The 18,331-nt window shown below is 43.4% G+C and overlaps 1 protein-coding gene across 1 annotated transcript; it reads right to left on the minus strand.

Annotated features, from left to right (window-relative positions):
* Positions 1-1,680: 1,680 nt before the first annotated feature.
* map1s (microtubule associated protein 1S) lies at positions 1,681-16,750 on the minus strand. The gene is made up of 7 exons (XM_015399020.1): positions 16,558-16,750; positions 14,707-14,808; positions 12,324-12,406; positions 11,601-11,741; positions 8,389-11,485; positions 4,433-4,656; positions 1,681-4,357 (listed from the first exon to the last, which is right to left on the minus strand). The coding sequence occupies exons 1-7, from the start codon at positions 16,688-16,690 to the stop codon at positions 4,202-4,204; spliced, it is 3,936 nt and encodes a 1,311-aa protein (XP_015254506.1). The 5' UTR covers positions 16,691-16,750; the 3' UTR covers positions 1,681-4,201.
* Positions 16,751-18,331: the final 1,581 nt, after the last annotated feature.

Consider the following 18,331-nt stretch of genomic DNA (forward strand, 5'->3'; position numbering starts at 1 on the left):
TTTGTTGTGGCTGCTTTGTCATGTTTACATTTTGAGATGCTGCTATATCTGTGTTAATTGTGCTTTGCTTCTCACTGTGTCCATATTGTGGAGAATCTAAGCTTTCCAATGATGTCCAGCATGTCTATATTGGTAAACAGTTATTAGATGTAAATGCTTTAAAACAGCATCTACTGAACTGAAATCACTAACATTTTTTTGTTCCCTACTTAATCCTCCTACTTTCATCGTCTTCATACCACCAAACATTATCCGGAGATTTGGTTCTACTGACCCTGTTGTTGATGTGAGAGATGCTGTGGAGGCTTGCAGAGACAAGGTAGGAACAGAACGGAGAAATGCTTTAAGTTTCATGCTTTGCACGCATGTCTCCACTGCCTTGATTCCCATCGTGCTTCATCTACATTCCCTGGTAATGGTTTTAGCCATGCAGGAAACTCATAGATGGATAGCCCCTTTTTTGCATTGAATTTAAACTTCTCCATTTTGTCCAGATAAAAAGTTAGTGGCACATAACCCCAAGGTCTGGCCACAAAATTGTTTTTATTGGTTCCGCTATCGGGATGGAACCAGTAATGGTTAAAGCAAGCGGTTCGGTAAATGTAAGAAAAATAATGTCAATTATTTTAATGTTTGATATGGATTACAAAAATAAAATCCTATTTCAAGACCTATGAAAGACAGATTTGAAACATTTTAATACCAATTAAGGCCTTGAATTTATGAGAAAATTCAATGCCTTTTAAGTCTGTTTAAGGACCTGCGGGAACGATCGATATATCGGGCTGATGAAACTTACGATATGTTGCCAAATAGATTTTTTTATCTCATCACTCCTAGTTTGCACCTTCAGACTTAATTCTCTTATCAGCTGCTGTTGATCCAGCTGTGGTGATCATCTTAGACAGGAACATCTGGAATAAACCTGCTGCTTTCAGTCCAGTTACCGTCACATCCATGACCTATAACTTATTAGGATACACAGATCTGGGATTCCTCAAGGTTTTGTGGTTGGAAACCTTAACATCTACAACTTGTTGTGAGTTGGCGATAGATAAACTAATATGAATTGGTATTGAAAGCAGAGCTGTAGTCCACCAACAGGGTCATGATGCAAGGTACTGGGGAGTCCAGGCACTGCAGGGTGTTGTTCATCAACCATAGACCTGTTGGCTGAACGGGGATCCAGAAACGCCTCTCTATAAGACATTCATAGGAACGCATTATGATAGAGGACAGAGTGACGGGTTTGGAGTCATTTGTTTTCAGGTATGAAGGTGGAGGCTTTAAAGCAGGCTGGCACATGCAGTGTCTCCAGTGAGGTGTTAAAAATCCTTCTTAAAACCAGGAACAGCCAACTGGCACAGTCCTTCATGGTGGATGCGGAGATACAGCAATGGAAGAGATTCTATCTCCTGTTCTATAAGAACCAGGAGGGTTTCAGAGATCCTGACAGGTATGGGCCATGTAGACCTCTCAGACTATTTTACATTATCAGTAAATAATTACTTCCTGCCTGGCAAATCAGGAGAAACTATTGTCAAATCCTTTAGCAGAAAAGTGACTCACCTGAACAGGTAAGGTCTCTAGGGGTCTTCATCTGATCCGGTTCTGCACCTCTAGACCGGGGAACTCCAGATTATGCAAATCACAATAAAAGCCAAGACACAGACTCTGTTCAACAGCTACTTTTATTCTGAAAGGTCACCCCTAGTGTTTTAGGACAGACACTGACTGGGGGGGAGGGCAGGTAAAAAGCAAATCGTCAGAACCTCATTAGCAGGTTCTGATAGGAGCATGACAGAAGTGTCTCGTCTGTTTTCTAACAGACCTTCAGGATGAGTGGAGGACGAAAACAGCCTGCAGCTTTAAGAACAGTCGCCGCCCTAAAGGACACTTTGTGATATTACATTAAATTAAATAAATAATCTGAAACGTGGGACACAGTCGGATTCAGTCAGATTAAAAAAAAACAACAAACAAATAAAATATAACAGCTACAGGAATACTGATCTACCAACTACCCTCCTACAGCTTTGAAGTACCCCAACAATGCCTGCAACTGCTATAGCAGATGCAGGCATTGTTGCAACTGCTACAGTACGAGGGAGTGTGGGGAGACAGAACGTTCTGAGGTCAGTTCAGGTGGAAGAGGCGCCACCTGCTGGATCAGGACCTTCAGGTGGAACAGGAACTAAAAATCATGAGACCTGAAAGATGAGCAGTTAATATGGACACCAGAACCTTGGAGGATCCAATTGGATATACAGATAAAACAACAGTGATCTACTGAGTCAGACAGAACCAGGATGTAAATAAGAAATGGCCTCTCGTGTGTTCACTAACAATTTTCAGAATTTCAAAATATGAATGGGAATCTGTCAGGAAATATCTGGTCTGGCTAAAACACAATCGCCCCCTGCTGACCCATTGATAGTACATGATTAGATCCTTTCAGCACTTTCTTCCTAACATCAGTCCAGTTTGTGAACAGTTAACACAGTTATTTTCATTGAAATCTGTATGTTTAGTTAAATTATCAGGGGTTTGAACTTTTTAATTTTTCTTCAGAGCCAGCTGATCCAAAATGGAATTAGAAATAAAATCAGCCAAAATATGGAGGAATCTAAAACCACAAACAATACCCTGTAGATTATCAAAATTGCAGCTAAAAATTCAGGATCGGTGTGAATATTTATCTCCAAAATTTGTCTGTAATTTAATTATCCTCGCTTTTTTGAATTTCTCGGTTATATGAACACAAACATTCTGCAAGTTCTTGTTTTTCGGGTTCAAATCATCAAATTTGTGAACCCCGAGTTTCACAAAGTACTTGAGCATATTTAATCGTGCTTGCTTAGTGTTATTTTCAGCACTATTATGGCTCTAAGCTCTGTCTCTTTTGGTGCCTCTCTGTCTGATCCTCTCCCCTGCTCTTAGCAAACTTCTTAGGGAAAATCTTGATCAGCATTCATCCCGCAGCTCTTCCTTCTAGGAATCCGGCCAAATGTATTTGTCCTCCAGAACTGGTAGCTCAGGGTCCAGACTAGGAAGCAGAGTTGTAGTTGAATACATCTATATGCAGCTTTCCTGTCGTTACCCACCCATTAACCCTCTCAGCGACTGTCTAGCTCATAGCCAGAAACTAACAGATTAGAAAATAATCTAAATGGAGTAAATTGCAAAAAAAAAAAAAAAAAAACTAAATAAGTATGACTTAAAAAGAGCAAACAATATAATGAAATTATAATTATTTTTTTTTAACATAAGACTGCTCTCAAAGATTTAGACAATAAATTGATTTGTGATAATCAGAATAATTTATTTTGTCTCACAGAAACCTGGCTGCAGCAAGAGGATTGCATTAGTATAATTGAGTGAACTTCTAGTAATTTAACTTTTTACTTTCCCAGAAGTACTGGGGAAGGGGTAGCAACCATCTTTCAGTCTGACTAACCGATTAATCCAAAGCCAATTGAACTTTCTTAATCCTAAACCCAGATTTGTTAGGCATGAAAATAAACCTCTATTTTTTGTTTAGCATCGTACACCAGATCCTTACTCTCAGTTTTCAGACTTCCAAACTGATTTAGTGTTAAATACTGACAGCCATAATAGTGGGGGACCTTAACATTCATACTGAAACTGATAGCTTGAATGCAGCCTTTAATGCCATCATGGACTCTAATGACTTTGCTCAAAACATCCGCAGCAAACACACTCCTGTCTTTATAGTCTGGACCTTGTTCTGACTGACATTTGGCATCAAGTGTGAACAAATGACAGAATTTCCTCATAACTCTGAATATTTCCGATAACCTTTGACTTTAATTTATCCAGATATCCTCGTCTGAGAGAACATTTCATTCAATTCCATTTAGATAACCCAGTTTAAGTTCTAATCCAGCTAATTTTTATTGAATTTAACAAACATTAACGAGGTGAGCTAGAGGTTCTGGTCTGACTCTTTAAAAAAAAGAAAACATAAGCTCAACCTGCTTTAACGAGGTGAGAAGAAAGTTCTGCTCAAACCTGTTTTATTTTTTGTACTGAAGGTGCTAATCCAGCAGCTGGGAAAGGACCATGATGTCACACAGGTAAGAAAAACATGGAGTATACATTTCTTTCTGAGCATGCTCGCTTACAGTATAGCAGGTACATTCTGCTGCGAGGTTGAAAGACAGGTGGGTGGAACCTGAGTTTAAAACTCCACCTTACAAGCGGGAAACGTCTCATCCTGCATGGCGACAGTACTGTTGCTACCCAACACGGTCAGATTGAGCTCTCGCTGACGTTCGTGCGTCTCCTGGTACCACTCGTGCATCACCATTGAATCAAAGGTTGGAATGAGGGTCACCTGGAAACAGACCAAACAGAGGGCAGGTTATATGAAGGGCATGGCTGTGAGATAGTCAAGGGTAGTGGCACCCACCGGAATGCTGGGCCAGCTGCTCTTCCCCTCCAGCAGACCATCCAAGATGCTCCTCATCATCTCCTCCTTCACCGGATCATCTCCACTAATGATATAATAAGAAGAACGCAGGCGTCTAAACAAATCCTGGTCGACGGTGGAGGACGCAGCGCCAGATGGAAGATAGGCTAGGTCCACATAAACCACCGGACTTTCAGAACCAGGAGTAGTAGCCGACCTGGAACCTGGACATGATAATAACTGGTTATATTAGGTTATTTCCAAGGAACCAGCTTAGTTAACAGGCAGTGTTAATTTCGTCAACCATGACGATGATGAAAATATTTCGTCAACGCCCCTTTTTCCCGTGTCAATGACGAGACAATAACGAACAAAAATTGTTTCCAGAGAAAAAAATTATGACGAAAATAAAAAATGATTTTCGTCAACGAGACTAAGGCCCCGTCCACACGAAGCCAAACCCTGCCCTAAACGCACAAATTTTTCACCAAACCAGCCTCTCATCCACATGAAGCCGGCGTTCCGGGGGTCTGTAAACGATCTTTTTTTTATTCAGCCTTCAGAGTGGGAAGATTTTGAAACACCGTTTTCGCGTTTCCATCTTTAAGCTCTAACTGCATTTTTTTTCTTACACGCATGCGTCATAGCGTCGCCTCTAAACACGCATGCGCGACACAGTATCACAACAACAATGGCACCGCACTGTGTTGAATGGTTGCTGCTCATGCAACTCACCCTGCTGTCGGGCTTACAACAGAATCTTCTTCTTCTGGAATATCTCCAGGAAGAACAGAGCAATATCGACGACATAGTTCAGCATCTGAATTTGACTGAACCACGAAAATAGACCCGCAGGGCAACCATGTATAAATATCAGTGCGCATGCCCAACATTTCGTTGTCTATTTTTGCTTTGGCACCACAGCGCCACTTACAGGCCTGGCATACATTTTGCAGCGTTTTCATGCATTCGTGTGGACGATCACATTTATTTTACGTCTCCGTCTTTACGACAAACGTTCTGGAAAATATAAGCGTTTCGTGTTCGTTTTGATTTTGTGTGGACGGGGCCTAAGACCAGAAAATTTCACGCTCCATGGATGAATGGACATTGGATGTATGGAGCCATTTCGTTTACAACGCGAAGGAAAACAATGCAGGAAGGACGCCACCAACAAGTCTGCGGCTTCAAGATGGCAGAACACAGCGAATCTTAAGCGACATCTGAGGAGCCAACAGCTGATATATGGATATGGTAATGAACGGGTGTGTGTGTGCACGCACGGGTGCATGCATGTGAATGTATATGTGTGTGCGCAGGCGCGCATGCATGTGGCTGTGTGAGAGTGTGTGCCTTCCTGTGCCTGTATCTGTCTGTCTCTCTGTCATAGAAGAATGATGTTCTACTGATACACTGGATATTAATTGCTTAAATTTCTTCCTCCCAACCAGATACCTGACACAGTGACACCACAGCCAAATCAGAGGTTGGGGAAGGAAGGGAAGTCTGTTGCAGAGATGCACCCTCACCCCTGACGCGAAAGAGCAGAAAGCTCTGGAGAACTCAATGGCAAAGTGGATTGGTTGTTCTGGCCTGCCTGCAAGGACCATTGAGGATGAAGACTTTGTGGATTTGATGAAACAAGCCAACAAAAGGCTCAATGTGTACAGTGTGATATATATGTTAAAAAGAGAATCAGCGTGTGAAGTTCTATTCTGCACTGTGTTATATAAATAAAATAGAAAAAAAGAGAAGCAGTGTGTGGTGAAGTTTTATTCTGAACAGTGTGATATATGTTAAAAAAGCAGTGTGTGGAGAAGTTCTATTATTTACAGACTAAAATGACTAAAATAACAAAAATGATAAAAATTTTGACTAAGAATAAAATTGATTTTTGTCATTGTGACTAAGACTAAGACTAAATTTAAAAAAGCCGATGAAATTGAAACTGTTAACAGGTATGTTTGAGGAATACAACCCTGATTGTTTTAAATGTTTCCCTGGTTTGGCACACCTGATTCAGATGATTGCAATAAAAAAAAAAAGCCTGTTTATCAGCCATCAAATAAAATCAGGTTGGCTCAACCAGGAGTGCTTTAAAGTAGATTATGTGTGCTTTGATTAAATCATCTCTGTACAGTACCTTGAGATGATGTGTTGAGAATTGGCCCCATCTAACTAAACTGAGGTGAAATGGTGAGGGCCTATATTAGCAAATAATCCTGAGACTAAATTAACCCCACCATGGCTCAACTTATCACCACCAGTGCTAATGAGCCAGATCTTACAACTTCATACTTTTCTCTTAGGATTCTTTGTGAATAAGGGCACAGGATCAGAAAATCTAACTGAAAACATTTAAAGTCATAGGGAAATCATATTTAAATGTCAAATCATTCTGGCTTAAACATGAATATAAATGTACTCTTTATCACAGGGTATTGTCCCAAAATTGAGAACATTTCTATTTAAAAAAAAATCCTGTCTTAAAGGAATAGTACACCCAAAACATGATTAGCCTTCATTTTCTACTCACCCCCATGCTGAACAACACTCTGGAGTACTTTTTTGATATCTCAAATGCATCTGGAGATCTGGGAGGCTTCTTGCTGTCTGCTGACATTCAAATAATGGAGGTCTATGGAGACCGAGTCAGAAAGGTCCATAAAAGTCCACAAAAAACGTGTCAATATTCCTCCATACTGCTCGTCCAATGTATTCCAAGTTTCCTGAGTGGGTAGCATCCAGAATTTACTCGAAACGAAGTCATTTAGAATGTTTTTAGAGCATAAACAGTAGTGTATAGGATTTCCTGAAAGCGCGCGCCAGCGCGTTCAGGACGCTACGGAAGCCGGCAGACCAAACCAGATGAAAGTGCGCATTCAGCGTCTGCTCTGCCAATAATGCAAGTGTAGAAGAAGAAATGTGCCGTTTACCTGTGCAAAGAAAGAAACAACGAAAGAAAAATGTCTGAGGACTTCAGTGTTGAGGAAGAGCATGAGTTCTTTGCCGAGCTGAATGTGCTGGTTTGGTCTGCCGGCTTCCGTAGCGTCGGGATCGTGCATGTGCGCGCTTTCAGGAAATCCTATACACTACTGTTTATGCTCTAAAAACATTCTAAATGACTTCGTTTCGAGTAAATTCTGGATGCTACCCACTCAGGACACTTAGAATACATTGGACGAGCAGTATGGAGGAATATTGACACGTTTTTTGTGGACTTTTATGGACCTTTCTGTCTCGGTCACCATAGACCTCCATTATTTGAATGTCAGCAGACAGCAAGAAGCCTCCCAGATCTCCAGATGCATTTGAGATATCAAAAAAGTAGTCCACAGTGTTGTTCAGCATGGGGGTGAGTAGAAAATGAAGGCTAATCATGTTTTGGGTGTACTATTCCTTTAAGATCTTGTTTTTTTATTTCGTTATCTTATGCAGGCCAGTTAATTATACGTCAGCTTGTACACCTAAATTAACCAATCGTATATCAATGGTCAAATTTTTTTTGGCCCATCTTGATTCATATGTCTCAGCTAATATACGCAACGCTTGAAATAGGAGATAAGAATCATTTATTCTTTATTAGTTTCCCACCGAGTTCCGTCCCAGTGTTCACGGGGATGGACGTCTGTGTCTTCAGCAGGCGTAGAGCTAACAGAACTGGCAGCATTGCGAGGCCAGGGTCCAAAGGTAATTTCCCATTGGGAACCTACTTGCACTAGGTTGCTATCTGGTTGGAAACGATAATGCGGAGAAACCGCCCATAATCAAACTTGCTTGCGAACCTTCCGCCACAACAATCCCGCCCTCTGGATAAACGACCAATCACATTCACTTTATTCACTTGGGCACCACTCGGGAGAATTCGAAAATGAAACGGTTGGAACGACCATTTCCCCACGACTTTAATTATCTGGACCTAACTGAAACTATGAACTAGCTTTCAATTGGCCTACCTGATGATTGTGGTCTTGCAGGTCCAACCTTGGATCCACCAAGCGAATTTCGTGCTGATGGTTTGGTCTCCAGACTGGTTTTCATGGACCCGCTGGAACTAGCTTTGGACCTGGTGCTCTGGACAGAGCTGCTCCCTGATGCAGTTCTCTGCAGCGGTTTCTTCTTGGCAGGGAGGGTCTTCGGGCCTTTGTCAGCCTCTGGGTCTGTCATGCAGGCCCCTCTCTGGAATGGCAGTGGGGGCAGGTCTTTAACCGGAGCTGGTGGCGGGTCATGCCTGCTGATGCAGTGCTGACTGGAATGATCGTGTGGCTGACCAGGGAGGAACGTGCTGGAGTCTTCATCAGAGTCCAGGTCTGCGGTGATAGAGGGGCAGTCCTCAGTGCTGGGAGGGATGTCAGAGTCTGTGGCAGTTGGCAGGGAGTCACTAACTGACGTTGGTGGCGTGACCTGACTATAGGTTGAGGTTTCACTGCTGTCTCGGTTTTGGGAAGGATCGTTTTCAGACAGATCTAGTGAGGCACCGGGGTTCATCTGATGTTGATGGTTCTCTGCGGTTCTCGGATGCTGGAACTCACAGGGGGACACCAGGCACAAGTCAACATCATGAGGAACATCCAAGGTAAGCTCTGACATCTCATGAATGTTCTCCCTGGATCCACATCCATTCTGGTTAGACCTGATGGAAGGAAGTGGGCCGCTGCTGCCGTCTGAGTCGACTATGTGCTCGTTTGTACAGATTTTGGCGGATGGAACTCTCTCTGAAGAGACTGAAAGTGAATAATCAACCTCAGTGGAGAAGGGGGAGCCGACCTCAGCTGGCATTGAGGTCATGGTAGGGGAGGAGTCTGGTATCATGTCCATGACAGGACTGAGAAGGCTGGAATATTTATCCTGAGATGATGTGGAGTTTTCCAGTCCTTCACGCATGGAGCTGTTATCTGAAGTTCTGCATGAGCCCCCCTGGTGGTAGTCCTCAAAGCCCAGACTGGAGCCTCTCGCCTCAAGGCTGCTGTCCTCTCCAAAGCCTCTGGTGTTGTCTTCAGGAGACTGATGGAAGGGGGTGTGTCCAGCGCTGTTTGGAGCAGAGTCCGCAGGAGAAACCAGCTCCAGAGTTTTCTCCTCAGCCTGGATTCTAGGGGAACCCTCAGGCACCAGGAATGTTGCTGGGGTGAGGTCAAAGTTAACACTGAGCTCACCTTTGGGTGTTTTGGCAAGAGGTGAAGAAGTTTTGACTAAATGTTGGTCCGCCTCCACAGAGCGGAACTTCTCTGGACTCTCTGCTGTGGAGGTTTGGTCCCCACTGGTTGATGTTCCCTCAGACGTCCCTGTAGTCTCCTTATCCGGACCCCTGTTTCCGTTGGCATCTTCCAGACAAAGCCTGCTGAGCTCCCCGGTCACATCCTCAGGCGTTGAAGTCTTTGAGCTTTTGGCCTCCTTCTGGATTTCCTTGGATCCCACCTTTCCTTTTGTTTCCTTGTTTAGCGGGTCTTTCTTGGGAAGCATTCCGTCCTTCTTTATATTTCCAGTTTTCCCTGAACCTTTCTTTTGGTCTGTAGCTCCAGTTGAAGGGATTCCAGGAGTTTTCTTCACTTCTTTAACCGGCAATTTTACTGGTTTCTTCTCCTCGGGTTTACCGTCCTTCTTACTGTCTTTTTTTGGTTCATTTTTAGCTTCTTTCTTAGCCTTCAGACTTGTGTCCTTCTTCGCAACTTCCTTCTTCCTCTCTGTGAGATCTTCCTTCTTCACAGAATGAGCAGTCAACTTCTCGTCCTTCTTCTTCCCTTCCTTCTTGTCCTCCTTTGGCGCGTCTTTCTTTGGATTAGGTTTCTCAGAAGTCTTTGCCTGCTTTGGTTTCATGTCGGCCTCCTTCACTTTGCCCTTTTCTTCTACATTTTTAGGGGCGGATTCGCCTGCTGCTTTACTCTTCATCTTCAATTCTGGTTTTCGTACTTCGACCCGTGCAGGTTTGTCTTTCTGTAAGGCACTGTTTGGTTTATGGTCTTTGGACGGGAACTTGAGACTTTCTCGACTCTCTTCACGCTTTAGAGGTTTCTGGGTTTTGGGTGCTTCCAACTCCTCCAGACTCACAGACGGCTGTTTGAGGAAATCCACATGTGAGAGTTTTTCAAGACCGTCCAGGATTTTGGTCTGAGGAGTGCATCCGGGGAAGAGAACTCTGATAATCCTCTCCTGGGGGCTGGATGGATGCCAAACCAACAAGGCACAGATGGAAACTAGGCACGTTAGCGGAAGACTTGGGCTCTTTGTGCTGGTGCTGCCATTTGGCCAAAGCTGCAGCAAAGCTTCCAGGTCCTTACAGCCTCTGACTGGATTTAGGATGTACAGCTCCAGACGGCCCACCCCCATCTTTTGAAACAAGATCAGTGGTTCTATGGTGGGTCCATTGAGCCTGCTTAAAGGTTCAGGTCTTATTGACAGCTTCTGCAAGTTTAGCAAAGTGACCGATGCCTGGTCACAGCCCTGCAGTAGGCTGGGATCCGGCTTGATGGTCTTTAGTCTGTCAGGAGCGTTGAAGAAAACCACGCCGATCTCTGGAGAAATGAGGTTCTTCATCCTGTCCTCTCCGGGGTCAGCTCCGGCAGCCTCTTGGTTCTGCTCGGCCACCTTCCTCAGCAGCAGGCTGTTTAGGCCTGGCAGGTTATCAACGCCAATGTGGGTCAGGAGCACTGAGTCAATCCTGTCCAGGTGTCGGACCAGCTTCCAGTAGCAGGACCGGGGATCCGAGCCACCGTTTACCAGGACATTGAAACCGTTGACGGCGAAGAAGGCGGAGTCTCCTCGCCCGCCTGGGAAGACGTAGCAGCAGGGTCTGGACAGCTTCAGGAAGCCCACAGTGCTGGGCGGCTCCAGCAGGTTGAAGGGCGAGTCGGGCTCCAGTGACTCAGAGAGGTACTCTGTGAACTCCTGCAGACCCTCCATCTCTGGCAGAACGGGGCCCGGGTTGATCCGGATGCTTATGAAGTCCTGCAGGTTCTGTTTCTGCAGCTCTGATTCCTTCCACAGCCCAAGAACGGGACAGCTGAGGGTGAGACTGGCCTTCTGAACTGGGTCAGCAGAACTTAGCAGCTCCCCAACCTGCGGCACCAGAAAAGTTACAGGATCTGAACAGACAGGAACCAGGTGTAATAAAAGCTGATCTGGATTGGACCTTTAGCTAGTCGGACCATCAGAACCTAAAGCATTATCTCACCTCCTCATCAGCAAATATCTGCACAAAGTCCCTGAAGGAGAAGCAGCCCTGCTGCAGGACGAGGTCTCCGCTGTTCTCCACACACTGACCGGCCAGAACCAGCAGCTTGTGCCGAGACGGGCTGCAGACCAGCCGCTGGACCTGATCCGAGACGGTGAAAAATAAAAAAGATAGAATAGTGACGTCCTTTACTGTCCAACAATGAAAGAAGAGTGGAGAGAAGAAAACTATCATCAAATTAACTCTAAAATCTACAAACTAAACTTTTATGCTTGGGAGGAGCTGGTCTGGTTGCTAAGGGAACCAATAAACACATGGGCTGTGACAGATCAGTCTGAATCTGTTTTTTTCTGCAGATTATAACACAGAGGAACCAAGAAACCTTCACACACACACACACACACGTGTTGTGTAACACTATACTTGTGTGGACTTTCCATTGACTTCCATTCATTTCCCACTCATTTCTATGACCTAACCCAGACCCTTACCGAAACTCAATTCACACCTTAGTCCTTAACCTAACCCCCACACCAAGAAGATAACCTTTCCCTTATGAGGACCAGTTGTTCGTCCCCACAAATACCTAAAAGTCCCCAAAATGTAGCATATTCCTGGAAAATGGTTCACACAAGATAACAAAAACATGGCCACACACACACACACACACACACACACACACACACACACACACACAGGAAGGAGGAAGTCTCAGGTTCTCACCTCTGAGCAGACAAAGCTGTGGGCCGGGTTCACCACAACCCGAGTATCCAGAACCTCTCCACTGTGCTGCAGAGTCCGCTGACCTGCAGAACCAAACAGAACTTTTATACAGAGCCCAGGGAAGCCAGTCTCAAACTCATTTCATGAGTCAGCGCCAGAACTGAGCTCAAAGATGGTGGCGGGTACCAGCTTCAGACCAACAGCACTCGCTGGAACCGCAACCCCAGAGGCTAATTTTGATCAGAACCAGTCTATTTATCAAACCGGACTATCTGCCCTTCTGCCTTAGTCTCCGCCCATCTCTGCCCAACATCATGATGCATTCACTGACCCCGTGGAGGTTAAATTTCTACAGTTTTGAGCAAGATGATAGAAAGAATGTGGAAATGGTTCTGCTCCTTTTCTGTCAGCTGATAGCCGTGACAGAACAGTTTAGCTGCCCTTATGCTCGTCTGAGTTTGGACCTGTGGTCTGAGCACATCAGATTCAACACTGAACTCATTTATCAGATTTCAGATCATAAAAGACCCGTAATAAACTCAAGCCACTTAGACGAACCGGGTCATGCAGTAGAACTGGGTCCTAGTTAGAAAGAAGCGCAGTCAGGTACAGTTTTAACATTTCTACCGGTGAAAAAAAGGGAAAACAAGACTGACCCGGAACCAGGACTGTGGTGGGAACCCGCCTGATGTTTCTGCAGGCGCTTCAGCAGCGTCTCAGCTGACCGTGTTTATGACTAACTGAGGACAACCAGAATTGTGTGTGACTAGAACCACCCAGATCAACACGTCTCTGAGGAGGAATTAGCCCACCACAGACAACTCAGATATTCTGCAGGTTCTGCAGGCACACGGGGACTGGATCTAGAGTAAGGTCCATCTGATGGACCAGTTGACCCCAGGCTTTCTAAGGTCACCTTCAGGAAAGTTCTCACAACATCCGAGTCTCATAATAGCAGACCCACACACAGCTGGTTCTGATCAGCGACGATAAGGTCACCTTACATCACCACTTCAGCTGGTTCAGCTATTAAAAATAGAACGGACCGGGGGCCTTTAACACCGTCCATCCAGATCCTGACAGCCCCAACAGAGCAGATTCTGAGGTTACTTTTCATTTGTGAATCTCATAAACAGGCTTCAGGATACATATGACTTTTACAAAGTGTTTAAGGATTTAGAGGACCTTTAAAGATTTATAACCACGGGTGAAAGTAAGCCAGAACAGTAAGATTTAGGGGCGGTACGCAGCTCTGTCTGCTTTTTTGTGCCACTAACCTCAGCTTAGTTACCGATCTGAGAGCTTGTTGAGACAGATGTGCAATGTTTAAATCTCACACACGCTCATTCAATACTCGTCTGATGCGCACACAAGTCTCAGCTGTTCTCAGGCAGAAATCCATCTTTGCTCACGCTTAGTTCCCTGTCTGCGAACCATCGGCGCTCAACTCCGATGGTCACTCAATATGTGATTGATCAACACCTTCTGCCAAGTGTGAAAAATGCTTGTCTAGCTTTAAGTTAACTTCTTTCAGCTCACACCGTCTCCTGCACTGGTGGAGGCGATGCAAAACTTTCTTTATCTTAATCCCTAAATTGTATCCAGAATAAATATTTTCTGGTCACTGTTTATTTGGATGAAGACCCAGATGAAAAGGCAGAGATCTTCTTTGAATATTTCTGTCTATATCTCCATCTACTTCCTGCTAATATCTATTCAAATAAGATGTAAATGTTTCCTTGTATTGTCATGAAAACTTTCTCTCCATTTCCTTTGAATATTTCAATTTTAAAGTTTACATATTTTCTATATTAAAGTCTGGCATGTCATGACATTATGAGACACTTGTAACAAGCCTGATATTTTTGTTACATATCAGGCTCCTATGAAGGGATAAAAAAAAAAAAAACATAGTAGCCGTCTGTCGGGAAGATCTTTGTCAGTGAGTAGAGATGGTGCCTGCTAGACGGCGGGCTCAGATAGGAGGGGGAAGAGTTGTTTCCCCCACATGACATCTTTAAGGGAATGCTTTTCAAACAGACATTTTGGGAAGACATCAGTTAATAGGTGGAGAAAGGCAGAGAAGGGTGAAGGGTTTGCTTTCATTTGGGGAGCTCATACACAGAATGTCAATTATGGATAATATTGGGTCTTTAATTGCTCAGTTATTCTTCATGAAGGCATGTTTAACTCAGGAATGAGCCCTGTGGACAAAACCTGTTAGTCTCATCGTGGTTTTGTCCATTCCTAATATTCTATTTTAATCTTTATTTACATCACATTTTCATAGAAGTGATATGGATGGCTCAAATAATAAGATTTCTAGATGTTTCTATTGATATATCCTCTCCAGTAGGAGCTGTCGCTCCGTTTCGCTTCTCACCTCGAACATCTTCAGATAGAAAAGCCGAATGTCTCGACACAAAGAGCTTCAGCTGCTGATCCAGAACCGGAACCTCCAGATCCACCTGCCAACAGCGCACACCTGAAAAAGAAACATCCTCTGATCATCATCATTATAAACACACTATTCCTCCCCTCTGGCACCTCATGCATAAATAAAGCGATTCTTTCACACTTAAAGGTGTGGATATGTAGAAAACTCCAAATTTGCTGCAGCCGGAAACCAACAACAAAAAAAAACTGATGTGTAAAACTGAATTAACATGTCTAAGCAACCGTGGTAATGGCTGTGATCCTTGTTAAATCCAGATGTTGGATTTAACAACTGGTGAAAACAATTATAGAAACCTGCTTCTTTTATGGTATCTGCTCAGCCACTGTGTAGCTGGATTCTATAGATGAAGTTTAAACATCCCATAGAGCTGGCATGGGGATGGCTGTGAATGACCTGAGCTGTCAGCTGGCTTCCTCTAATATGATTTGCTTCCAAGGAAGCCCTAAAGAGTGAGAACTAAAACCGGTACCAGCAGAACATGGTTCCTCCTGGATTCTCTCTGGTCAGTCTGAATTTGCTGATAATCTCCTCATCATCACTGAGATTTTTCCTGGATTTTCTTTTCAATGCATCTTGAGCTGTAAGTAAAACATGGTGTCGCAGGGTTCATTTTTTTAGGCTCACTTGTGAGGCACGACATCCTCTCAGCTGTGGTTTTGGTCAGAAGGACAGGAGAGCTTCTGGACCCAGAGACAGATCTAAGATCAGCAGCACAATCAGCCTCCCACTCTGTGGTTCAGCTGTCGCTCCTTCCCTAAAGTGATCAGCGAAACCAGAAACTCGGACGGTGACATCATCTCAGCACGAGGAAGATTTCCTCATCTGACAAGAAGTGACCTTTGACACTAGAGATAACAGAACAATCCCGAACAGGTGTGGAGCGACAGAAACATGCCTTGGGAAGGTAGGCAAAGCCAAACAGCTTGAAATCATCAACAGAACTCGTCCCTTAAAGCCTGACCAGAACCGTTTGCACGGAGTGAGCCATCGCTGCTTCTTCCAATCTCTGACCAATAAGTCGTTTCCTGCACAAACAGGAAGGTGGTGTGTAGAAACAGGACTTCCTCTTTCTGTTCAGGGGCAACAGAACTTAGGTTCTGCAGAGAAGCTTGGAATCACAGTGATCATGAAGGGTTCAGTAGTAAAATGATCTAAAGGTAACCTGTACAGAACCACAACCCAAAATATCCTGGATACCTGCTTGTTTTAGACTCTACAGGTCCAGTCAGAACAACCTGATGGACAGCTGAGAGTCCAGCTGCTCTGATGTGGTTCAGCTTGATCCGGATTAGATCCATTTTACCAAAACACTTTTTTGTTAATTGTCTTCAAAACTGTGGGTCATTTGTCTCTAATTATTTCTGCTCAACTTGAATTAGTTTAGTCCACGTGATACATGCACTTTTTTATCATGTCAGCAGTTAGTTTATGTGTGTAGCACCGAAGCTAATTCCTCTACTTGTAAAGCACTGCTGGAAATGAAGCAGTCTTTATCTGTTTATCACCCTGAGAGGCTAACATATAGTACAGGAAGCCAGCATGCTAACATGGATAGCATTCAGTCTGAGCCCCAAAAGTCCTCCTTCGGTGCTTTAAAATATGTCAAGTATTTAATTCACTTTGCTTCTAACCTAACTTAGATTTGTTTAATAAAACCAAGCCGAATTCATCCGGGTATCCGCGCAGGACCACCAGAAGTCGCATGCTTTTATTTTGAAAGGGCGATAGACTTCCCGCCCTACGGTTCGGTTCTTCAGTCCAGCGGGACCGGCTCACCTGATTCTATTTGCCGCAGTACCAGCTCCAGCAGCCCGCTGGGCTGCAGCGCCCCAACGACCACAAGCACCGAGTGATCCGCAGCCGCTGCGGGCCGAGACGAACCGGGACCGCCGCCCAACTGCGCCGCCATCGCACAGACTTCTGGATGGCTACGTCATTCCGCACGCGCACGCTCAGCTCCGCCAAAGAAGCTAACGGTAGGGGCGGGAAGAGCAGGGTTCTTGGTAGCCAATCAGAGAAAGGGAAACTGAAGCGCTGTCCAATCAAAGGACAGATGGGTTGAAGGAGACGCAGATCATCAAAATCAGAAAAAAAAAGTTAATGAAAATGTATAAACTATATAACCTGCTTCTTTTTGGGAAGGACTCCCTAAATATTTTATGTGGTTCGAGCTTTTTTCTAAAAAAAAAAAAAAAAATTGGAAAGTGTTGCTCCTTAAATACTGATTTCATTGAACCACCTATTTCTCTTTGCTATGAATACATGTTGTTTGGCTTCATCAAGTTTTATTCTGCAAAGGTAAATGATGTTATGTGATTAATGTCATGTATTTATTCAAATAACATATCGATACAATACCAAGTAAATACAGGGTTGATATCGATACGATACTTTTTACATTTAAACTTGATGGATCATGGAGCTGCTGACCTTTCAGTGTTTTTGTGTTTTTTATTTCATTGTTACAATTGAATAATAAAATATTAATAATTTAATAATATATTTTTTATTTTCCTAATCCACCTCTTATATTTTTCAATCTCTGTGTAATCTTGTTTGTATTTTGTCCACTTGCTTGTTGCTTTAATTCTATATGTGTCCCCATTGTGGGAAAAATAAAGGATTAGTTAATGTTAGCCCACTTAGATAACATGTTTAAAGACTGGTGAATCTGCTGCAGTTAGTGCGTGTGGGAGAGAATAAAAAGTATTGATCTTGTTAAACAAATATTGTTCAATATCAATACCAGCGTTAGTATCAATCCAAGGATTGATTCGCCCACCTCTAATATTAACAAATACTGTTACAATAAACAAAAACGTTTCCTCCAATTCTGAAAATAAAGCCAATCAATATATTAAGACTATTAAAGGGTTCACTTTTGCATAAGCTATTAAAACTCTTGATTTACGTGATCTCTTCAATGTCTTTGTGTAATTTAGGATTCTGGAATCCTGTCTTTGAATACATGGAGCCTCCTGGCGTGTCTTGTTTTGTATTTTATCACTTTGTACTGCTTTATTTAAAAAAAATAAAGTTTGAAAAACCGACAAATGTTTAGACCCAGTTATCAAACACTTTATGTAAAAATAGTTTTTCACTAATGACTTTATGCAGAAAGACAGACAAATATCTTTCAATCTTTTTGCAGCAGGATTGAATGACATAGATATACCTGTTACTGTATGTAATTCAGTGTAAAATATGTATGACCATTTTTTTCTCACTGGAAAGCATTTCCGCTTTAATTTCAATTCAACTCAGTTTATTTATATAGCGCCAGTTCACAACACATGTCAACTTAAGGCACTTTACACTTCACCAGGTAAGACAGTCAAATTGATTCAAAGTTTTCTATCTAAGGAAAACCAGTTGAATGTATCAACTCATTGACTCAAAGGCAATCCCTCATGCTAAGCATGCTTGTAGCGACAGTGGAGAGGAAAAACTCCCTTTTAACAGGAAGAAACCTCCAGCAGAACCAGGCTCGGTGTGAGCGGCCATCTGCTGAGGCCGACTAGGGTTCAAGGGGACAGAAGCAGAGATACAA

The sequence above is a fragment of the Cyprinodon variegatus genome, unplaced genomic scaffold, assembly GCF_000732505.1.
Source record: "Cyprinodon variegatus isolate N-32 unplaced genomic scaffold, C_variegatus-1.0 Scaffold980, whole genome shotgun sequence".
In the NCBI taxonomy this organism is placed as follows: Eukaryota; Metazoa; Chordata; class Actinopteri; order Cyprinodontiformes; family Cyprinodontidae; genus Cyprinodon; species Cyprinodon variegatus.